Source organism: Lepidothrix coronata, unplaced genomic scaffold (genome assembly GCF_001604755.1).
Source record: "Lepidothrix coronata isolate B3197 unplaced genomic scaffold, Lepidothrix_coronata-1.0 Scaffold56, whole genome shotgun sequence".
Lineage (NCBI taxonomy): Eukaryota > Metazoa > Chordata > Aves > Passeriformes > Pipridae > Lepidothrix > Lepidothrix coronata.
Window position 1 is genome coordinate 2,490,668 of NW_016690236.1, and position 24,495 is coordinate 2,515,162.

Sequence of the window (24,495 nt, forward strand, 5' to 3'; positions counted from 1 at the left end):
CCAAATGCTTTAAACATATGAAGATTACTTTATATAGGGTTGAAATATAACAGCACATTATAAACTCACATAGTTAAGTGAAAAATTATGTTAAACTGAAATACAAAGAAAAATTTGGATGGACAAAGTTGCTACCAATTAAAACTTGATATATTATTGAAAACATTTAAGTCACCTAAATACTGCATTTCATTTGAAAACCTTTATATTTTTTACTAAATTTATGAAAATTCTGCTGAAAATCAATATTAATCACTCAAGTGGCAAGGTGCTGATATCTCAACACTGTGTATCAGAATTCAAGGCAGAGTTCTATGAGAGAAATTACAAAATACTCCAATTTTTGATAAAAGTAGTGGTCTCTTGATCAAGCAGAATATGAGATAAAGCAAGAACTTAAGCAAAATCACATTATTGTAATGATTTATACCACTGCTTTATTTATTTCACCCTGTGGTAACAAGTTCATGTTTTCTGTAACATATCTGCAGAGTGCAATTTGCTTCTAGAAGTATATCTTTTCATTTCTCTTAGTCCTTTTGCTACTTTGGATTTATTCAATTATCACTTCCTTGTGTATGCATAATTATATGCAGGAAGTTAATGCTACTTTTGTTCAATATTGCATTGTGTACCCTCCTTTCCTACTCCTAAGGAGTCTGGCTTAGTCACTTGGGCTCTAATTGCATATCTTCAAGGCAAAAGTTGTCTACTTTCATACTCTTTTCTTCTTTGAAAGGTGATGGACTGAAAGAAGAAACTGACTGTTCCAGTTAGTTACATGAATTAATAAATGCAAACCTTTCAATTTGACATGGGGTATTTTTTTGAAGATAAATTTATATTTTTCTATACTATAAAGATTATGCAATACAAACATCCACAGAAATCAAATCAAACTGAACTTCAGAATAGTTCAGCAGTATATCTTTCCCACAATACTTCAAGATTTGCCCCTTGATAGTGGAAATTAAGTAAAAGTCGCTTACAACAAAACATAATTGTCACAGAAGTAGTCAGACTTAATACCTCATTCTACTTTACCTGAAGTGGAACCAAACTCATACTCTGTAGAAGCATTTTAGTATTTTAATTTATGGAAGTGTATTATTATCCTTTAAAAATTCACTGCTGTCTCTTCAGTTAGGATATGTGCCTCTTTCCTAAGTCAATACGTGGTTATGGATTTCTGGCATCCACAGGTCAGACTGGTGTACAGAGTACTTAAGAGGCAAGTCATGTAAATGGTGTGCACAGCTACAATACTCAAAAAAAGACCAGAATAGGGTTGTAGCTTAGTATTAACCACCCCTACAGTAAAACAAACACTTATTAAAACTTGGTTTTTATATAGCTATAGTTATAAAACAATCACAATTATTTTAACTGTGTATTACTGTCATCAACAGTTCACTTACCTCATCAGGGTTGGCATTAAAGGTGAGACTTCCCTCATCTAGCTGCATATACAATTTTCTAAAAGAAAATCCTAGAGGCGGATTCTTATTATATATAGAACAGTGACCCCAAGTGGATTTGCACAACCTATGAAAACAGAATTAGTCTATTATAAAAATTCTTTTCTGAATTTAAATATATTTTACAGAAGCAAACTGTAATCAACACTGGAAAGCTAAATACTCAAACTATAGGAAAAGTTAGAAATAGGTTATTAATTCTTTCAGTTATTAATTCTTTTGCATGTATGTTGCCACAATCTTCAATTATATGATCATTGTTTTCTTCTCACAGAGGTTTTGGTGTATTTGAGTACAAACTCGAAACATATCCCAGTAGGTGGCATCATAAGGAAATCTACACAGTGGAGACCTCTGGCCCTGGTAGTATCTGAATGAGAACTGTGAGGAGTTGTTCTCCTGCAGTATTATGACAAATAAAACACTGTGTTTCTTTTCTTGTGCAGCGAATGGGACACCACATCTGCACAAAACCATGCCATTAACTCACCACTTTCCCCACCTTTTCTACCAGAATCTTCTTTTTCATGTCTTGGCCAGTCCTAATTACTAGATCTACCCCCATCCCTCCATATCTTCTATAACTTCTCACTTTCTTTCCCTTCCATCCCAGCTTGACTCTGTATCTCAGTTTCATTATTTTCTGTCCTTCATCTCAGTCTCCTTGATGACACCATCTGAAACCCCCTTAAACTCTCATTTTCTATGCTCTCTAGATTCCTTATTGAACTGGTAGTTTTGCTTCAACACACCTGCTTTGTAACTAATTAGGCACAATGTTTAGGACCAGCAAGGAAGACATGGCACAGACTTTGTTTTCAGTTCAGACCTGGGACTTATTTGGACTGAGTTTGGAACCGCAGCCACAGGACTTGCCAAAGCTTAAATGCATCCAATACATGTGGAATGCTGAAGATCTGTAGATGTCTACAGAGATTATGCAAATTGAGGTTCTTATTAATCTGCTAAATCAGGACACATTTTCATTACCAAAGGGCATACTTTGAATGTGACCATTATTTGGAAAGATTTCACTAGAAATGACCAAACTATTTTCCAGAATGAACTTTGAGGAAAATACATTGGAGGTTTTTTTGCCCCTGTATGTTAAGAATATACACTGCATACAACAAAGAAGCTCTAATATCTTCAAGCTTTAGCCTAGGGAATTTATTTCTATTTAGGGTGGGTTTGGTACCAAGAAGTGAGCACAGTACAATGTGTACTGATAAACTTAGAAGGTTACTGGTATCCTTCACTGGAATTTCTATTTCCTGTCAATACAACACTCCCCAACAGCAGAACAATTGTGACTAAGAAATTATATTGCATTATCCTACTGCTAGGTTCATAAAGCAGGATAGGAAGGGAAGCTGCTTAATTCAAACACAGAGGGGCAAGGAAATACACAAGGAAAGGAAGAGATGTAGAGCACAATGAAAGCAAAAGAAACAACCTGAACAAAACCCTAACTATTACAGATATAGTACAGTTGGTTAAGGGGTAAGAAAATGTGAAAGAAGTTACAAGTTTTGCTAACCATCTACTCTGAAGATAAGTATGACATCATGAGTCTTTCCTAGTGTTGTAAAACTTAAAATATCAAAGAAAATATTGTTAATTACATTTTGATATTACGGTATTTTGTATGAAAGAATGTTCCTAGACATACAAGCTCTGCACATGTTTTACATAAATGTGTTTAAATCTAGACTGCAGACATTTCACTTGAGAAAAACCAGCCTTTTTTTTTCCCACCTCCATAACTGTCTTCCAAGAAAACATACACCTAAGTTGCTCTAAGACAAATATAGTAGATGAGTTATCCTGTCTTTTCATTTGGAAGTTTGTCTGAATAGCATTCCTTGCTCAAGCTAGACACTGGTTTGAAGTTCAGAGAAATAATACAAACATTTGAGATGTGCTTTGAGCTAATACCAAAGTGAAAACAAGTCCTGTTTTTTCTCCCCATAATATGCCAAACAATAGGTGTGTAATAATACACTTGTGCCAAATACACTTGTGTACATAGTAATCTCCAAAAATACCCAATAGTAATTAGAAATCCAGAATAACACATTTTTAAACTATATATGCTTCCTCTATGTCAAAACTCATTTAACTTAGGAATCCTTTGCTAAGGTCAGAGTGCCAAAAAGCACTTACTGAGACAAATTTAAAATCTAATTATTTTTATAATGTCCAGGTCACACTTTTTTGTTCATGCTTACCCTTGCCAGAGGAGCTCATCATTAGCAAGATCCTGCCAGACACATGAAGCTAGACAGAGGTCAGTTGCATTCAGGTATGACAAAATGGTAAAACTAAGCTCTGGTGGCAGCATTTCCAGGTTAATGAATCCTTCTTGTTCTTTAGATTTTCTTGTCTTCAACAGGTGGTAGATGTGAATGCCTCCTTGGGCTTGTTTGCGATGGCTTGTATTGGAAACGTTAGCAGCTACCCTCCTACCATGCTCTCTGGTAAGATAGCCTGGTCCACTGTATCCTTGCTGTTGCAATTGCTGGTTCCTAGCAACTCTCCAGAGTCCCTGACCCATCTGCGAGCCTGCTGGACACAAAATCCAAATTCAATGTTGACGGCTATTAATAAACATTTGTAAGAGACTCAGCACACACTGCAAAATAGAATTGTAGGACTGATCTGAATAGATAAAAAGCGAGTTTTGTCAAAATTATGGTGACCATGTCACCTGTCTTCATAAAGCAACTGAAAAAATACTGAAAACAAAACCCATAAAACAGCCTAGATTTTTTCGAAAATTTCCATGCTTGAAGAGTTACAAAATTAACAATAAGCTTCTGCAAAGAGTACCAAATATTATCTATATCCTATGCAAGTTAGGAAGCCTCAAGCTTCAGAACATTTGGAATCTTTAGACTTCCTTTAAAATTTAATAAAAATATCCCATTTAGCGTCAACGAAGCACTATAAAATACAAAGAAAAACAAAAATGCCCTGAGTATTGGGTAGCACACAAGATGAGGTTGTGACTGACACTGAAACAAAGTTTCATGACTTCAAGGATAATGCAGTAAGGATTTTGGGTGCTTAGAAACAAGAGAATGAGTATCTTTTCAAGCTTTCTTGCCTAGTGTCCTAACACAAATCCTTCAGAATAATGTACTCACATACTTAAAAAGAGGACATCACTGCAGAAATAGTATAAAAACCCTTTTTGTAATGTAAAAAAGACTAAAAAATACATTCGCTACTTTAAGGACCAACTGAAAAAATTTTAGAAAAGAAACAAAGTGAGACACAATTTAAACCATTCTAGAACCAGCTGCTGGAAATCCACAAGGCTCCAATATCCGTGTAGCTATTCAGCAGTTTATATGCTAGTTGTTAGAACACATATAATCTTCCTCATCATGTAATTACTTTCAGCTTTGTAGTAATTCAGGAAAAACACTTTCAGAACTCACTCGTAACACAAGATGAGCAATCCCATTGTTATAATAAAGTCTTTTAAGTAATGGTATCCAGAAATACATTTTTAAATTATTTTGAACATACATATTCAATCTCCAGATTCAACAGGCCACTCATATGTATGTTTTCAAACTTCCAATGATACAACTTTATCTAGGAATTCAAACCTTGATAGCTTGGCTGTAAAAACTATCACAGTAAAAATAACCAAGCTTGTTTCTAAATTGCTGATCTTTTCCGGCTCTGTCTGGTATCTATCAAAGGCTGATTTAAATTCTAATTGCGTCTTTTTCATGTTACTTTGCTACTACATAATAAATTCTTTAGCAGTGTTGACAAGCACGATAGGATACTAAAAGCAATCTTGATTAATGATGCATTAGCACCGGTTTCTACTTCGTTAAATAAAAACCAACACGCACTCTTGATCTAAATGCTCTCCGCTTTATGGCAACCGAGCCCTGTGGCTGCCGTTTTGCAGCCACAATCATCCCCACAGGAGAACGTTCCTTCCTTCGTAACCGAGGCCCGTAACCGTGCGAGTCCTAAAGGGCTTTAAACTGACTCCGGGCAACCAGGCTGGCGGGTGGAGACACAGCCCGTCCCGCAGGCCCAAAGCCGCCCCGCGTCTCCAGAAGCTCCGCAGCCGCGCTGCTCGCCGCCGCCGCGGGCCGCGCCCCTCCCCACACAGGGGCTCCTGGAGCCCGGCCGTGCAGGGCAGGGCGGGCAGGGAAAGGCCGCTCCGCTCCCGGCGATGCCGCGCCAGGGCCCCATTGGGCCGCCCCCAAGGCCCCGCTCCCCATTGGCCAGGCCGCCCGCCCGCCCCCCCGGGGCACCGCGGGCCGTACCTGAGCCAGCCCGAGTCCCACCGCCGCCGCGACGAGCTCGGCCCGCGTCCGTGCGAGAGCCGCGCCGGGCGGGAAGGGGCTGCGCGGCCCCGGGGAGAGGCGGGGGCAGCCGGAGGGGCGCAGGGAGGGAGCCTGGGCTGGGAGGGAGCCTCGGCAGACGAACGCGCTGCCGCCCCGTGTCCCCACTGGGCCGCTCTGACGGCTGCTGTTGTTGCTGGAAGTGACGTCACCGCGGGGGGCGCGGGAAGCGGAAGTGGCCGTTGGGCTCGCGGCGGCAGATTCAGAGTGTGCCCGGCTCGGCTCCCGGGGGGAACAGCGGCGCTCCCGGCGGGAACTGCGGGGTTCCCACGGGGGTGCGCCTGGCGCGGGTGAGCGTCAGGATCCCTCCCGGGGAAGGGGTTTGTCCCAGCCCTGCGGGCCGGCTCCAAGTGTAGGGTTCTGCCTCTCCCCGGGGCCGGCGAGCCCCAGGCGGGGAAGGCCCGGCCTCCGGCCTGTCCAAGTGTGAGGGAGGGCGGATGTGGAGCCGGCCCCAGTCCCACTGGCGAGTTCGCCTCAGCGCGCTGCGCCGTGTCCTGGCGGGGACACGCGTTTTTCCCGCTGGAGTTGCGGTGGCGCCCAGGGCAGCCAGCCAATGACACGCAATTCCGTGTGCGGTTCGCTCCTGTTCGAGTTGCCTGTGTGCTCCAAGTGCGACGGCGGTATCTGGCACGATAGCGAAATGCACTGTTTGTCGGTGACGTTTTTGCGTCTCTGCGTAATGGTGCTATTTCCCCTCAGTTCCCCACCCCATGCAAGAGGACCGTCTAGATACAATTAGAGGAAATCAGAAACCTATTTTGTTAGGCATTTCAAAGACAATGCTTACAGTGTTGAGATACTTGATAACCTGTATAGGGTAGCTATTTTGGTTTTTTTTGGTTTTGGTGGTTTTTTGTTTTTGTTTTTTTGTTTTGTTTTGTTTTACATTGATTCTTTGAATACCATGTGCAGTTTTCGAGAATTGTTGTTTGATCCACTTGCAGTTCTGTGTTATCATATCTTAAAACTTTGTTGTACCGATTTTATTCTAGACAGCCAATGTTATGTAGACGTTCTGTTATGAGTTTCTACAGGCATAAGCTACGTGCCACTTTTTACTGTGTTGTAAGATTTTCTACCAACTTCAGTGTTTATGACCTCAAGCTATTTTGTTTTGTTGTAGTAATAGCAGTTTTTTTGTTTTATTGTAACAGTAGTTGCTGGTTTTACATCCAGAGGTCCAGTGTAAAAAGGATTGTAAATACTTTTGGGAAATGGCCTGTATGATTAGACAAATTCCTGTGAGAGTATCTTCTGTGAGTATTTGCATTGCAGGTTAGAGCTCCATTTTTATATCAGACTCTTTGAGACTTGTCTTCATATGTAGTTAAACTGGCAAAACCATAGGATGGATCACTTTGTAAGGTAATGCAGGAAGAATAGCTGTCTCAGTTTCCAAACAAATTGGTTAAATTGTCCCAAACATTCAACAGCAAGTGTTGTGTACTTACATTTAGCACAACTAATAACTGAGAACCTAATGATTAAATTGAAAGAACCCCATAATTAAATAGGAACAAAATACTTTAAGAAGGGCAGAACACATGCAAAGAGCTTGATCTAGAGGATTGCTGATTAAACACCATAGAAGCACAAGAAGAAAAACGCCCTCAACAAACCCAGACCATTAATACAAGCCTTAACTGTCTCTTGAGACCGTTGCTTCGTTTATAGGTTGTCTGTCAATGCCCCTTCACTGCTTGGACTGGTAGGCTTCAAAGTACTTGTTTTCTGGCAAGAAAAGAAATTCAGTGGAGACAGTGGCAAGCAATTATCTCCCAGGTTCTAGCAGGAAGTTGAACAGTGATTTTCTATTCTAAGGCTTAATAACTGAAGTCATTACTCTTTAACTGAGGCTTTTGTGGCAAGTACTGTAGAGGATTAAGCCAGTCACAAGCAGATCTTGAGGATGTGAGGAAGAATGTTCTTTGAGAGGTGTCAGCTTTCAAATTCCAGATTTTAGGGTTTTTTTAATCTCCTCTAAACGATTCAAAAAACACTGACTTTGATAGTTTGCTGATAGGCTTTCTCAAGTTCTGTCAGTCTGTCCAGGTTGTTAAGATGCAAGCATTTGTTTTCAGTTGTGACTTAAGAGCTGGGCTATGATCCAGTCTGTGCTCTTAAAGTTTTGTATTGGAGAAGAGCTAATACTGGTTACATATAAACAAATGGTTGCAAGGTACAGTATTTTTAGGCTGTCTTTAAATATAAATTTATTTTCAAGGATAATTATTAGTACTGATACTTGAAGGTACTGCTTCAGGTGTTTCATTTTACTATATGCCAGCCAGGCAGAATTGCCAGTACTTTTAGATCTCTTATGGCAATTTTTAATTTCTTTTTTTTTTTCTTGTTTTCTCCCCAGTCTTCTCTTCTTTCATTTGACAATTTATTAATCAGTTCTGTTTGGTACATACTAAAAGTGGGTGCTTCCTGTATTTAATTATGCCTTTGATAGATCTAAAAACTGATTTGGATGTTGGTGGTTTCATGCTTTGCTGATTCTCTTTTTTATTTTTTTTTTTCAGTCTTCAGTTTCCTTGTGGAATAGTTCTCCAGGAAGAGAGCTTTTTGTAGTTTGCACCAAGTCCTTAGATTCTAAAGTCTCTTTCTTCTGCAAAGCAAAGCTTACAATAAATTAAAAGTGGATTCTCAAGTTGTATGTTACAATGTAGAAGTTAAACAAAGACTTTTTGGTTATCATCCCAATAAACTATTTTGCCTAAATATCTAACCACTCTGTTACCCCCTCCCCCTTAACAATTTTAAGTGTATTTAACGAATTGTCTAAATAGAGAAGTATTATCTGTGATGAGTTGCTAGTCCTGTCTTCTGATGTCTACAAAGCCAAACATTGCTCTTTTGGCCAGTGAGCTTAGGGCCAGGTGGAGAAAAGAAGCATTCTAAACTGAAGAATGCAGCTTTTCACTACTTGTGGAACTTCTGCTCCTTTGAAACAGCCAAGAAACTTGTTTTCATTCAGTTTTAGTGGATCTAGCCAACACAAAATTCTTAATTCTTATGTTTCCAGATATCTTTAAAACTCTTTGGTAGTTGATCACATTGAAGATTACTGCTTGATCCTCTTTCGAATGAAAGAAGATAATGCCTGGTATTAATTGGTATCGAGCTGTAGTTCTGTGCTGTATTGTAATGCTTTGGAAATAGTAGTGTTTAGAAAGGGGAGCAAAACTCTTTGAATTTAAGTGGTAATTCTATTGCATTTTGTAATTTTTGTGTATATTATTTTTTTAAAGGGGATGTACTTTTTTACATTTATTCCATACTGAAAGAAGAATAGCATTCAGAATAATGGCAACAGGAGACCTAAATGGAAGTTTAAGAAAACTAGAACAAGGACTTCGCTTGTTAAGTTATCCCAGAGATGTGGATTATACAGTGTAAGTGGCAGTGTGAAAATTTGAGCTAATACACCATGACAGTAAGATGTGTAAACAAGCTAGGTATAAATATTAGCATTACACATAGTGATGAGTAAGCAGAGCATATGTCTGCAGGAAGCTGGGGTTTGGTGAATGAGAAATGGAATACAAAAGGGTGCAGTTTTCCTCCTCGGAGCAATCTTTAGAATAATCCTGAAGTATATCACTGTCTTGCTCTTCTGCTGTTCTCTTTTCTTCAGTTAATCTCTCACCTTTGTAATTTCTGTGTAAGTGCTTGCAAAACTTCATTCAGGAAGTTTCATCCTGTAAAGATTAAAAAAAGGTGTTGAATGTTGAGCTGAAAATGCTGGTGGGCTTTAGACCTGTCAATGTTTAAATTATATGAAGATCACAAGAATTTTTTTTTTTTTTTGAGCATTATACAGATAACAGTAAAAACTGCTGAATGAGATATGCCTGAACAAAAAAACCTTAAAATGAAAGAGAGACTTGGATATAACTTGCTGGCTATATTAATGCCTTTCAAGTTAAATGTTTGAATTCATGTAATGAAAGGCTTTTGTTATCTTCTGCTGTGTAAAATACTTTTGTTTCTTAATAGGTTAGTAAAGGGTGATCCAGCTGCATTTTTACCTATCATCAACTATTGTTTTACTTCTTTTTCAACCTGCATAGCAGAGCTTTTGGTAAAGTGTGATGTGGAACTGACAGCAAAGAGTGACTTGCGTTTTATTGAAGCTGTTTATAAGGTATGTCTTTATGTTCTTTGCAGAAGAAATGCAGTTTTGAGTATAGCCTCACAAAAATTAAACACCTACTATGAGTTTTATTAGAAAGTGAAAATTTTTGGCGACAAACGTGAACTGTAGCTCTGTTAGGAGATAAAATGAGTAATAAGTCACTGTGTGGCAAGGGTTTAGGTTTTCATGAAAATAAGGATGGGTGATGTTAGCCAACGGTCTCTCTATTTTGAGATAGCTGCAGAAACAGTAATATGGTTTTTTGTTTTAAAGAATACCAAAATATTTATTACCTAACAAGGTTTATAGAAGTGACCTTGGAATAAATCATACCACCAAAAAAACCCCCATATAAAACTTAAAAAACTGTAATGAAAGCACAATTAAGAAATATGGCTATTTTAAAACGCTATGCCATTTTAATCTATGAACTCGAATACTTAACACTTTATAAGTTGGATTCAAGTTCTTAACTGATCAAAAATAACTTTAAACTATCCTTAAAATATCCATAAGCATGTTTTTAGAAAAGGTGGCTTGATGTATTAACAAATGGTGGCTAATTCAGACTAGTTTTCCATCTGAGGCAGACAGAGACTGCTTTACAGAAAGGTTCTGGAGCAGCTTTACGTAGCCCTCTGACGCATTTGCTGAGATTGAAACAACTTTTTGTTGCACAGTCACTTTGGAAAACCTTTTTTTAAATTTTTTAGTATTAATTACTACAGTCATTTATTTCATGAATCTTAAGACTGTGGGTTAAACTTTAGAAGAGTGATGCAAATGAAATGTTTCTAGAAGAGGAGGTATGTTTAAAGCCTAGTTAAAAGTAACAGCTATATATATATACATTTATATATGTATAAATAATAGAATGAGAAAACATTTAACTGTTTAAGTGCAGAATGAAAGAAAAGATTGTAGTAAAACAAGAATATGACCATGCCAGTTCTACAACAAATTGTGTGGTGATTTTGAAAGTGAAGTAAACTCCTGTTTTGTTGCAGTTTCTTCGAGATCAGTTTCAGTATAAACCAATTTTAACAAAAGAGCAATTTCTTCAGTTTGGCTTTGCGGAAAGAAAAATGCAAATTGTTTGTGACATTATCAACTTTGTGGTGAAAAAACATAAGGAATTGAGTAGCTCTAATAAGGTACTGAATAAAAGGTTACCTTTATTATAAGTTTCTTTTGACATGCTTGATGTTGCAGGTAGAAGCCGAAGACCAGTTTATTTAAGATGCAGCATCGCTGATGGACAAAACAATGGAAAATTAGTATGAATTTCCATTGTTAGATGCTTGAATGCTATCATTCAAGACATGAAGCTGCCAATTCTTTGAAGTATAAATGGAAAAAAATATTAAAATGAAGATATATCTAGTACTTGGTGTCTTTACAGTGATATATTTTCTTTTGCACTTCTTGACATCATGAACATGTGAATCATTAAACTTTGCACATGGATATAAAGGCAAAGCAAGACCATCTGATATATATTGAAGTTCTGTAACAGTTTAAACATGATACTAGTATTCATTTCTCAAATCTGAGTGTTTTCATCAATGATACTTGTTTACATTGTTAAGGCATTATTTTTATCAGTGTATGTTGTGTATCAGTCTGTGTTTTAATGTAAAGAATTTTCAGTCTTCCTATTTTACAGGATTTTGTTTCCTTTGAGTTTATAACAGTCTTCAGGGCTTCTGTATACTTAATTTGCTACTTTTGGGAACATAACTACAATTTTTTCTATTTGTTCGCCTTTCAACTCTGGTGCAAGTTGTCTTTTCTATTTTACAACCACCTTTGATGCAACTTTGCGTAGGCATTAATGAACGTATAAATATGGCATGCACTTGTGCATCTGTGTTCTCTGTAAATTTGGATAATTTTTTTTTAGACATTATCGTACTACAGAGGTTTAAATGTGTTTGTGTGTGCGTGCCATGAAATCTTTCTGACTATTAGTGATGGTAAAAAGTGGGGTGTGTAATCCTGGAAAATTTTCCTATCTTATTTTCTTCTGTTCACTTTGGAGGTTAAATCCCAAACAAGGAAAAAACTCAGACCTTTTAAATATGAAATATGGTCAAATTGTGGTAAAGGCCTTGCTGATCCTAGTGGCAGCGCTCCAAATTCCAAACAGGTATGAAAATAACTTTTATGTTTTATGTCTAAAGGTTAATCTCATTTGTAGCATTTCACACTCTTGATGGAATTTGTGCTTTTATTTAGATTTTAACACTTAATCAAACCAGTTTTGAGGTGGCCTGGTGTTTGTTTGTTTGTTTTTCCCTGAAGTGTGGTTGACTGAAATAATGGCTGAAATACAGAGGATGTTGACTCTTTTACTGAGTAGCTCATCTCAAAGTCTTGGTGGTAATAATCTAGTGCTGTTTGTCATTTGAATTGTATCAAATGGAGGGACAGCAATGAAAAAAAGGTAAAATCAGAACAAGAAGCTACACTGTGTTTGGAGAATGAAGTGTACTTGGCCTAATGCATGTGTTGTCAACTCAGCTTTCAGACCACTTTTTGCTTTTTGTTTGAATCTGTTCAGCAAAGATTTCTTAATGTCTCCTGGCTTTGGTTTTACAAGAGTAAAATGATTATGATTTGAGTAAAAATGATTCTGCATTATGCTACTCTTGACATGGGGAGGAGGCAGCTTTCTTAATATTTTCTGCTAAAAGGGTGCAAAATAAAGTTTTACAAAACTTTTTGGACTATGACTGCCCAAAGTTGGTGATTTCTATTTAGAAGGAAAATACTGCTTTTATCAGTGTGGAAAACTTCACAAAGAAAGTATTTGAAATGGCTTGTCTTCTCTTCTGGTTGTTTAATGGTAGAAATGAGTGGGGATGTATAGTACATATTAAGAATTCCCTAGAAGAGGAGCATTTCAGCTTCACTAAAACATCTAGGAATCTATATGTGTTGAGATGGTGCACAAAACTAGTACTTGTGCATTCTTAATGATTAAGAATTTTATTTTGTTTTGTGGCAGGATCAAAGGACTTAATCCACCTAGAAGGAATTGCAAAATTTTTCTCTTACTTTGTTTTCTCTAAGGGAAGCCTTCAAAGGAAACTAAATTTGTAGCTTGTAGGGCTATTTTGGTGGCAGTTGTCAAGAAAGAGAGAAATCTGAGCTTCCTAGTTAAACTTTCATTTTTTCTGAATCTTTTAGTCATGGTTTTGATGTTGGAACTGTTTATGAATCTCGCTAGATGTATTAACATACCTCCCAATCCACACTTAGAAATCTAACAACCCTTACATTATGAAAGGAGATTGCATTTCATTCATTACTGTTTGTGGAAGGGAAACAAGGTACACAGTATATATGATAAAGTGTGTGCATATTTGTTTTACAGTTCTTTCAAGTCTGTATGATTTTTTTTAAATCAAACTGCCTGCTCTTGCTTTCTGTATTTTGTAACCAGTGGAGATAAGATTGCTGTATTTAAATAAATATTAGAATGATAGATCTTATGTGTCATTAGTTGGGTAATAAATTGAAATGTTCTTGTAATGAATAACGCCAGCAGTTTGTTGGGGTTTTTTCTTTGTTTTTTAACATACTCAAAAGAAGCCTCTAGTAGAGCGACACTCAGGAAATGAAGTTAGTGGTGACGTTCATCCACTACCCCTTCCAGCACAGAGTGGTAACGAGGAGGAATTGTGCCTAGATCATGATATTGTGGAAGTTAAATGTGACCAAGTAAGAACTTTTATTTTAAGATGCTCTCTGCATGTATTCTTAATTTTTTTACAGGGTTTTTCTGAAGGGATAAAGGTTTTTACGTTATAGCTGGATGTTCTTTAAGTATAACTAATAGTTATACAATAAATATATTGAAAAAATTGGAAAAAAGAAAAGTCATTTAAATTGTACTGACCTTTCAAGAGACAGTTTTGTCAACAGTTTCTTTTAAAAGCTGAGTTCCATGGATAGGCATATTATTACAATTCTTAAAGGAAAATATTTTTCTAGTGTAGCAGGATGCAGTTACTGAACTTGAGGAAGATTGCACTTAATTTGATTGATGAAATGATGAATTATCTATGTTTTGAAATTAGAAATTAGATGTTCTTATCCATACTTTCAGGTCATAGAAGGTAATTCTGAGATTGAGTTTTTAAAGAGTCAGCTTGCTGATTGCCAGGAAAAGCTTCATAAACTAGATTGGATAGAAGATAAACTACAAGTTTTAGAAGAGAAACTGCAAGGAAAGGTGATAATAGATGAGAAGGACTGGAATAACTTGTTGAATCGAGTTTTGCTTCTTGAAACAGAACTGTTGTTACAATCCAAAAAGGTATGTTAACTTCTATTTTAATGCTATAACAAACATTGCCCAGACTCAGCATTGTTGGTCTGTTTCTGTTCTTTCTACCTCCTGTATGTGCCTTTTACTGGTTTTAAAGACATAATTTGAATGGAAGTGCTGTTTATGGAGTTGGTGGTGATTTTTTTTTTAATTGTTAAGTTCTGTTGTGCTATCATGCTCTATGAACAAAGCTCTCCATTGGGAACTGGTTTTTTGCAGGAATAGCTAAGCCTGTTTTCATTAATTATGCTTCGGTGTGTTTTTATTTACTAGTGGAGTTATAGAAGGAAGTTTTTGAAGACTTTTGAATATGCAGTCTTCATTCTATACAACTGACATTGACAAAAATAGATGGCATGTGCAATGGAAAATGCGGGGTTAATTAAAGAGTTAATTCTTATTTTAGTCTTTTTTTTTTTAATTTGTGGCTCCTTGAAATTTCTAGTCTAATTGGTGTTTTTTTACTCCTGTTTACACCCTCTTCCCCCACTTCCTATTTCTTGTCTATGATGTTTGTTGCAGTTTTAAATGTGTGAAAGTGCTACAGTTGTGACGTAGCTACATTTGGCATAGCAAATCAAGTCTTATGTTGCATTAAGACTCTGGGTTATTTTTCATGCTGTTGAAAGGTCCTTGTGTGGACATTATATAATTTCATTTAAATACACATGTAAGTATTTCGAGATGCAGTGAACCACAGCATAAATTTTTTGATCACATGCTTAAATTCAAAGTGTATTTGCATATGCATCTCATGTGTATCCTTCGCATACTGTCAGATGCTGTCCAGAAGTTGAAAACTCTTGTGGAAAATAGTTGGATTTTTCTCCACAGATGTAAAAATGCTGAATTTATTTGTAACCGGGAACTTTGTGTGTGTTGCTGAACCCGCAAATTTGAAAATGTTGCTAATATTTGTATACAAGACATTTTTTTCTGTGTGCCTTGAAAGTGTGCTAGTTATGCAAAGTCTTGAAATGGATAAGTGTTCAGACTGATCACAAGATTATTGCTAAAGGCTGTGGCTCAAATAGAAAGGATCGATGTTCTCAGTCACATTTTTAAACAGTTTCATGTCAGCAATGGCTCAGGTGATTTACCATCTGAAATCAGTTTCTTATGGATATTGGAATTTAAGTATCGGTAGACATATGCCCAAATAACACCACCAATGATAGTGTTTTCTTTTGCTAGCAGTCTCAGGAGCCCTTCAGGTGAACAGCCATAGACGGTTTTGGTCCTGTTTCAAATACATTCTTTTCGAGAGATTGTTGTAGCAGCCCAGGAAAGTTTGTGTTTCAGACTAGACTTGTTCTTCTTTTTAAATTTGGTTTATTATTACTTAAGTGACGTGTTTATTGCAGTTGTTCCCATGGTTGGAATAGTGTTTGGAAAATAGTCTCAAAAATATCACTGAAAAATTTTTGAGTGAGGTAATCATATTTCTATACTACATGTTACTGAAAGAATTCACCCTCAGGAACAAATTCAAATGCAGTTACTGTGTGACATTGTTGCTGGTCTTTTTTCAAAGCAAAATAAGCTAATTCTATATATATATATATGTAAGACCACATAAATATATACATATATACACATGTGTATGTGTATATGTATATATATGTATGTATGTATATCTATATTTATATAGTCTTCAAAACCCTGTTTCCCAGTAGACTTTTGAAAACTGCCAAGAAATAATCCTTTGGGTCACAGAATTGCTGCTTCCTTGTTTGATGAAATTGCATGCAAATTGTGCTTCACATACACAGAAACAATTCAGAATTACTTCTTTAGTCTTACTCTTGCACTTTTTGGGGAATTTTTGGAATCTAGCCAACACAGCAGAAACACTCTAAGATCTGTCTCGTGCTGTTGCAAAAGTAGCAGCAGCTGTGCATTTAGCTCTGGGAAGGTGTGAAAGATACCAAATCCGTTTCAATGAAAGGAATTAAACGTAGACAGTGGAAATATCTATTTTTGTATTTTTTAAGAGATATCCATTATTACAGGTTTTTCCAGCATCTTCCCACACCATATGTACTATTTCTCACTCATTCACTTATTTGGGTACAATATTCCCCTGTTAACTGATATAGACTTCAGTATATAAAATGATATGTTTTAAAGGCCAAGATGTCAAATCATAATGATAACTCATTGGTAAAAAAATAGTCTAGATGTTGAGTGTTGTGTTTTTTAACTTTGAAATTAGAAAAGTGCACTCAAAAGCATTTAATGTTTCCTTGCTTATGAACAACCTTTTTAAATTAGATTGACTTAAACTGAGAACCTTTCTTAAAAGAGCACTCTCATTTAGGAGTCTGGGAAACTAGCTTAGGATAGACTTCTGAGTTCTAAGCATTTAAGTGGAAAGAGGTTCATTTAATCTGCAGGCTATTTTTTTAGTACTGAGGACTGCATTTCTGAATATCAACCAGCAATGGAAGGTACACTTGCTTTGTTAAGCTAATGGCAGCCAATGTCAAGAAAAAATGATTAGCATGCTAAGAACTAAGGTTATTTGTTCTACTCATACCTAAGTTATATGAACTATGTTTTAGCCTGTTTTTGACCTGTTTACAAACAGCAATATTGATATTAAAAAACCTCCATGAAATAGACTACTTTTTAAATGAAGTGTATGTATGGAAATGTTGGATTTTTGTTGTGCAGTGCCAACTTGACTGGATGGTGCAAATGCATACATAGTTAGTACTTAAATATAATTTTCTTCAGTCAAAATATGATTTAAACAGGGTGTATGGCTAAAATGCAGTAAACTTGTATTTCAGAGAGACTTACCTACAGAATCTAGCAATGTAAGCTGGACATGTACTTCTGCTAGCATTCCAGTTTCTCCTGGTGAGTATTAATGATTTTGCTTTTAGTTAACATAAATATGCTAAACACTTCTTGCTGACCTTGACTAAAATACTGCTTTTAAGTAGATAATTGCAATTTAGTGACCTCTGAATTTAAATCCGTACTGCAGATTAGAATTTAACGTCCTCATCACTTCCTGTCTGTAATTGGTTCTTCAGAAGATTTATCTACTCTAGCTTAGTAATTAATAGTTACAAATAGCTACTCAAAATATTAAAGATATAAATTTGAGATGCTGTTGCTAAGGTAGTGAAAGACAATGTTATGTGGACTTTAAAGCAGTTACTGTGTTTTGAAAATACACTATTCATAAGCACAGAAGGAATTATTTTTGCTATCACTGGTTTTATGATGCTGTTTTCTAGTTTTATAATGGGACTCAAGATAAATCAGAGTCTTTTTATTCATAAGCTGTGTTCTTTTTCAAACCACTGCTGAATGTTGTCTGTATTTCATCCCTTTGAACCAGTTAGCAGCCATCTAACCGACATTTTTACTAAGCTTTCTCATTTTGAAGAGGAAGACAAAATCTTTTTCTTCCATTTTCAACTTAATTTTGATAACATACAAGAAGTAAATGAAAAAGCCTTAAGTGGGAAAGAAATTAAAAACATTGCCCAGGCCATAAGTATTTTTTCTGTCTTCCTCAACGATAGCTCTTTATCCCTTAGCTTGCATCATTCACTTCATTGATTTGGCCTTTTTCCCCTGTGGCAGCTGTTATTCCTGCCACCAGTGTTAAGGAGGAAATGCTGTTTTCCATTTTTTCTAATGTTGGGCTGTTGCATTGTAATTAAAAGGGAATCTCAGAAATTTCCATGGAAATTAGGAAGGCAGTTTCTTGGTTATGTCAAGGTTTGTTTTTATTTTGTAGTCTCAGAAATGGGACCCTCCTTTTACAGGAAAGCTTGCAACATGTATACTTTGTTTTGTTAGTTTAGTGTTTTGTTAGTGACACTTGAGGACTTCATATCAGTAAACAAACAGACGGTCTTTAAAAGAGAATTTTCATATTTTCAAACTTCTTGAGTTCTTCTGATTTTGTTACTCCTGTTTTTCTAAAATTCAAGAAATTTTAGGCATACAAGTTATGGGGCCAATCTTAACTTTTTTATCTGAGATGTACAGTGCAGGAATGCTTCCGTGCTTTTTGGTTGTAGTGCTCTTCAGAAATCACAGCTGTACAGAAGAAACAATTTTTAATTTTAATTGCTTAAAATTAGTTGATATGATTTTTAGACACAGTAGTGTAGCTAAGCATGTTCCAAAGGTATGATGCATTGATGGTGACCTTACTAAAAATAAGGACACTTTTTCCTAGATACTAAGTTCTCTTCCCTCACGAATTTTAGTAATCTGAAATTGCAAAGAATAACACAGCCTTCCCAATATAACAGAAAAAAAAGTCTGTTTCTGCTGAATGGTTGCTACAGTTGTCCCAAGGGGAGGAAAGCCAGAAAACGGCAAGAGCTTGATACAAATTTTAAGCTAAGAAAGAAGGTGATAATTTTCTATAATGTTTCTGCTACTTATAAGACAGGTTACTTAGCACAAATTAAAGATGTGTTTGAACAGGCAGTTTACAATAAAAATAATGTAAACTATATGGAATTACTATTAAAAGTTGACACTGTAATCAGATGTTCATAAGTTTTGATTTTGCTGGAATCAGGATAAAGTAATCTTCCTAGTAATCTTTTTGGAATTTGCTTTGTATATATTATACATAGTAATACTGCATTTATCTTGTTTTAAAAAGATTAGAAACCTATTTTGGACTCTTATAGTAGCTTTTCCTTTTCCCGCTCTAAACAATGCATTCTCTTCTGTTATTGCATACTGTAAATCAAGTTTTTTGATAGCTGACCTTGCAAAAGGGAGCAAAAAGGCAAAGGTGACACAAAACCGAGTATTTCTCTATAGATACAGAGAGGAATGAGGAGATGCCAGAGAGTCATCTTCAGTCCTCTGGATGCAGTTCACTATTATCCACAAACCCATCTCCCAAAGCCATGACCATTAATTCTCATGATCTGACAGACATTTCAAAGGTAAGTAAAACTGGGGAATGCTCGGTTGATTTCCTTTCTGAGGTCAAGAGAACAAGTAAGCATTGGTTTTAGTTGTATATACTACTAGTGAAAAACAAGGAAACTAAGCAAAACTACATCTAGGTCTGTCTCATAAAAATACTTTTGATATGTAAACAGTGCTTAAAGTCACATTTTCTCTGAATCTTTAAGTTGAAAGTCCATCTGAAGAATGTCAGCTTTGAAGAGATCACTAACTTTGTTGCTTTTAAATTGTAGGAGACAATAAGACAAAGAATGGAAAAGATAAGTAAAATGTAAGTAATAGGAAAGGGCAGCAGGAATTTATTTCCCAGGAGGGATTTGTACTGGACTAAGGCATATAGAGAATGTACATGTGTGTTCCAAACCTCAAAGGTCTTTACATCAGGTGTGGCATTTCCTTATGACTCCACTGGATAATAAATCCACTTACAGTTCTGTATTTGTGGGATGAGTCACTGTTTTGGTTTCTAAAAAGCAATAGAAAGCATTCTTAATAGTATTAAATAGAGATTAAAGAGTGTTTAGAATTTGGTTGACAAAAATTAGGAATAGTATTTATCTTCTGATAAGAATTCCCTGGTACTTGCAACTTTTCTCCTGAAGAATAACTACATATCTTAACTCTGCTTTTTATTATTTAAGGAAAAGTAAAACCAATCTCAGCTTAAGAATTATGATAACTTATTAAGATGTATTTGATACTGATCCTGAGGTCTGTAGTAAAATTGTTTGGTAAGAAATATTTTTATTATACCTGAAGAGAAATGCATTTTTGTATAATGTTTCTTTAGCAAGAGATTTCTGTAAGTGGCTGGCCTGTAAAAATGTCTAGCCTTTTCTGTGATTTTGATTGTGTTGTTTGGGTTGCCTCTTTCTTTATGTGTATGTAAGGTTTATGATATGTGGTAGGCATTTAAAATACAAACCAATTGCAGAGGAAAAGGGAGGATGAGAGAAAACTTTTGGTTTCATGCTGCTTATTAGTATTTTGGATAATTAAAAAGTTAAAGGCAAGACAGTAATTTCTTACCTGATTATAATAAGCATATGTAAACAAAATTTATTTTCAGAATTGAAGAAACCTTCAAATTGTTGAAAACATCAAGCCCACCTCTGAGAATACCTGAAAGCACAGGTCGTGAGATCTGGTCTCTGCAGACTTATGGATACCAGGAGTAATATGTATGTTTATACAGCATTAAATTTTTAAAATATCGAATTTGTAATGATCACTAGTGCTTTTATTTCTTTGAATAAATATTTTTCTGATGTATCTGTGTATTGATTTCCCTTCCCCTGACCCCAATTTTTTGTTTTAAAAACTGCTCAAATAGCTTCTCCCACCCTCCCTGCACTTCTGTAAATTGAAGTCATTACAGCAGTGTATTCTTGTGTTGACATTTGTTAGCAGTGTGCTAAGTAATATGTTTTTTAAAGTGCAAGCTTGAGGACCGTGGTTTACATCCTGTTGGAAACATTCCAGCTGGAACTTGCACGTTACACCCAAGAGGCATTCTTACATACCATCTTACCATCTGTACTATTGAATAAATCTTAATAAAAAACTAATATACACAGTTTCAAATAGGTACCTTTTCTGCTGGGTATTTTTTTTTAAATATAAGTTTTCATGCTGAGCTGGAGAGCACCAACTCTTTACGACTTACATTAACACTGACAAAGTGGGGTTCAGTTTGATCCTAAACATTTAAATGTGCAAGTAAGCCACAGACTTTGACTGCAAGAGATGTGCTGAGTGTTTTAGTGCTTTTACCCAACACATTTTAAGACCAGCAGCACAGATGGAGACCAGCCAGTGTACAAAGAAACACAACATTTTCATTATTTGAAGCCATACTAAGATTTCTGTTTAGAGACATAAGTAGATGTAAGACTTCCATAAACATAATCAGACCAAAGATGTGTGAGGTTTGGTAAGATTTTTTTATTTGTTTATTACTCTTTGTAAATTGGTAGCCTATCATATCAAGGTTTCTTTCTACTTTAATACTTCACTTGAAAGGATTTTTGGAGTTTAGTATTACAAAACCACAAATACTTTTTTTTTTGCAGAGTTTTCAGATAAAGACAGAAGCAGCTGTTTGACATGCTGTAAAAATGATTTATATGTTTTAACAATAATAATTATTTTTTTCTATAACCATTAGGAATATAAGTTGACTTTATTTTATATACAAACAGAATAACTTAGTGATCCATTATGTTATATAAAATGTAGTTCTGCAACTTTTTTGGTTGTTTAAAAAAGAAGAAATAAAAAAGATTGGAAATTAGATGATATTAATGTGTTTTGCTCCTTATTTGAAAACAGACCTTGCAAATCACTCTTCATTATTCTAAAATGAAATTAAATGAAGTCTTCTAAATGTTAGAGCAGTTCATGTTTTTAAAATAGGACTACAGCACCATCTTGTGGAAATCTTTATACAAAGTAATTATCAAAGGAGTAAAAATTAATATTCCTACAGTAGTGATCAAATATTCTGAATTATTATCTCTCTTATTTTTCCTATTTGCCTTGAAGTCAAAGGGACTTTTATGTTAAGTAAGATATTTATTCTCTATGAAATTTCATAATATTTCTGACAAGAACCAGAGGAATGAATCTGTTGTTTGTTGATGCCATGGCAAAAATGAGAAGTGGTAGTCGGTATAATTGATTCAAGTTACAGTGATTTATCACTGAATGCCTCTGGGGAATGCAGCAAGTGCTAGGTCTTTCTGTATGTGTGCAATTCAATATCATCTCTGTTTAGTGCTACAGAATTGAAAATCCAGAGCTTCTTCCAGCAGCTTAAATGCTTAAACAGTAATGAAAAGCTGAAATCAAGAATATGGACAAACTGAAGTTTGAGAAGTGCTTTATTGTCTTGTAAAGGTTAATTTTTCTGAAAAAAAGAAAAGATAGTAAAAATATGTGAGAAGCTACTGGTATTTGTGGAATTTATATAGTAACTTTTTATTAGAGATACTTAAAATTCATTACTAATCATTAGTGAACAGGGTTTTAAAACAGCTTTTTCTATCAGCTGCTTGTTTTGACACCAGAAGTTAAACATGATTTTGAACAGTTGCAGTTGTAATATATTCTAGCTCAAAATTTTTTATTTGTGAATTATTTACAGTTATCTTTCCAAACACTTTATGCCACCTATAGTTCCTGTTCAGTTTTTTTCTAGGATCTTTATCTCTGTGGTGAAAATATATTGGTTCAGTTATAACAGACAGCAAACTGTTTCTTCAGGAGAGGACTTATATCTGCAAAAATTGTTTAATGATAGTATGTTGCTTCTGTGTTATCTAGGCAGAATTCTGTGTGATAGAGGTCTGTGTTGTGGTCTTTGTAGGGTACTTAGGATGATGCACTCTGCCAGTGCTGTCAGATGAGCAGTTAATACAAGGGTACTAACTAAAACACTTCTAACTTGAGTGTTCCAAATGGGTAAAAGGAGTCATACCAAAACTATGATATGCCTTCACCTGAGCATCCTACATCTTGTTTAATGAGGTGTGGTAAACTTAGTAGCTCTGTTTAGGCAATGTGACCTTATCTGAGAGAAAGATGCTGTATTGGTCATTGCAAGACTTATTCTTTATAGATTATCAAGAGCAGATGCTTGATTTGCAGGTAGTGAGGCTTTTTACTCTCTGGGAGCAAACTGCTCTAGTTATAGGTTAACAACAAATAGCAGTAGTGTAGAGCGCTGATGGTCTAATACAGCACTGTGTGTTGGGTTTCCCTTCACCTTTCCTTTTGCAATTATTGTAAAGAAAACTTATACTGTAAAGCAAAATCACTTGATGATAGGCTCCAGAATCAACAGAAATATAATTTTGCTAATGTTAGGTTTATAATGATTAATTTTTAGCATAAGCAATGTCAAGAATATCATGCCTCAGGGTATTTGAATAAAAGATGCCATTATATTTCTAAAACATACTGCAAGATTTTCATAAAGTTTCACGTTTGCCTGTCTGTTCTCTTCTTACCTAGTGTTGCTTCACTGCAGTGCATGTTGAAATATGAACTGGGATTAAGAAAACTGCAGTTAGAGAGCCTTGAATACTTTCCATGAATGCTGAGAATAGTTTCACAAAGCTGAAGTTTTTGGCAGCTTCGGGGATTTCCTCCCAGTGCTGCTCATTCCCATCTGTCTATGTTATGAACTGTGTTTTGTAACTGATGTGACTTAAGTATACACTTCTGAAAATACATAGCAAGGGGTATTGGTTGTTTTTTTGGAGTGGTCTTGGGGTTTTTTTGGTTTTGTTTTTTTTTTTTTTTCTGATTCACATCAGTTCCATGTTCCAGCTTATGACATTGCATACAAACATTTGTGCCTGAACTTTCGGTTGGAGCAGCATGCTGTGCTGTCAGCAAGTAACGGGGCAGCAGAAGAAAGAATGGGTCAAGTTGGTGTTTTACTGCTGAAGGGTAATAGTAAAACTGCCTGTAGTGAGCTAGAAGTGAAGAAGTTCCTATGCAAACTCCCAGTGTAGATATTCATGAAAACTTGTTTATTTTTGAATTGACTAAATGAAAGGGCAAACGTGTGAGAAAAATGTGGAAAATAGGATTAAAGGGAATGTAAATCTACAGTTTGGGATTGGGTCAGTTTTCAGGTGTTAAAATAGCTCTTTTTATTACATGTGCTTGTGATTTTTCTTTCTTTTTTCCCCTGACCAGTTTTTGTGGATTTAGTCATATCTTTCATATATTCAGAAAAAAACCCTCAAAAAACTTCTGTCCTGTTGCTGTGTAAAAGGACCATAAAATATACAGGCAAATACAAATACAATTCTTGGGGAATATTTTTTGAAACCTTTCATATTGTGTAATAAACATGTATGAATGTGTAATGCATTTAAAATAATTTCACATAGACTATCACACTGTATTATAAAAATATGAAACAAATACTCCTTTCAACCTTAGTTTAACTGTGATAAGCTAGATAATATAGTTAATGGAGTTTGAAGCATTTCATTGCTAACAATTTAAGGAAATTTTAATATACATGAATACTCTCCAGTTATTTTTAGCTCTGCATGTTGGTTTGCTTCATAGGTGATCAAGTAGAACACACTATGCCTTTCCTGTCGTACTGATGTAGTCTGGGATTGCATAGTCTTTAGGTCATGGCATAAATAATTTGTAGTAATTTTGCTTTCTGCA

At 35.7% G+C, this 24,495-nt stretch overlaps 2 protein-coding genes across 9 annotated transcripts in view; one reads left to right on the forward strand and one right to left on the reverse strand.

Annotated features, from left to right (window-relative positions):
* FBXO8 (F-box protein 8) overlaps positions 1-5,996 on the reverse strand; it is a 22,070-nt gene extending 16,074 nt beyond the window's left edge. The window contains exons 1-3 of one of the 4 annotated variants that reach the window (XM_017816521.1): positions 5,780-5,996; positions 3,710-4,043; positions 1,419-1,545 (exon numbers count right to left, since the gene is read on the reverse strand). In XM_017816521.1, coding sequence (XP_017672010.1) covers positions 1,419-1,545; positions 3,710-4,035 — 453 coding nt within the window. In that variant the 5' untranslated portion in view covers positions 4,036-4,043; positions 5,780-5,996. Of the gene's footprint in view, positions 1-1,418; positions 1,546-3,709; positions 4,047-5,353; positions 5,527-5,779 lie in introns of those variants that run through there. The other 3 variants (XM_017816519.1, XM_017816518.1, XM_017816520.1) reach the window with 3 other exon arrangements.
* On the forward strand, positions 5,898-20,571 carry CEP44 (centrosomal protein 44). 5 transcript variants are annotated; one of them, XM_017816514.1, is made up of 12 exons: positions 5,899-6,147; positions 7,012-7,113; positions 9,115-9,258; positions 9,863-10,010; positions 11,009-11,155; positions 12,043-12,150; positions 13,596-13,727; positions 14,116-14,325; positions 17,133-17,202; positions 19,147-19,274; positions 19,533-19,570; positions 20,369-20,571. In XM_017816514.1, the coding sequence occupies exons 3-12, from the start codon at positions 9,170-9,172 to the stop codon at positions 20,475-20,477; spliced, it is 1,179 nt and encodes a 392-aa protein (XP_017672003.1). In that variant the 5' UTR covers positions 5,899-6,147; positions 7,012-7,113; positions 9,115-9,169; the 3' UTR covers positions 20,478-20,571. The 5 variants fall into 5 exon arrangements, with proteins under 5 accessions (XP_017672004.1, XP_017672003.1, XP_017672001.1 ...); XM_017816515.1 differs by lacking the exon at positions 7,012-7,113 and having other exon boundaries at positions 5,898-6,147; positions 13,599-13,727; XM_017816512.1 differs by lacking the exon at positions 7,012-7,113 and having other exon boundaries at positions 5,900-6,147.
* Positions 20,572-24,495: the final 3,924 nt, after the last annotated feature.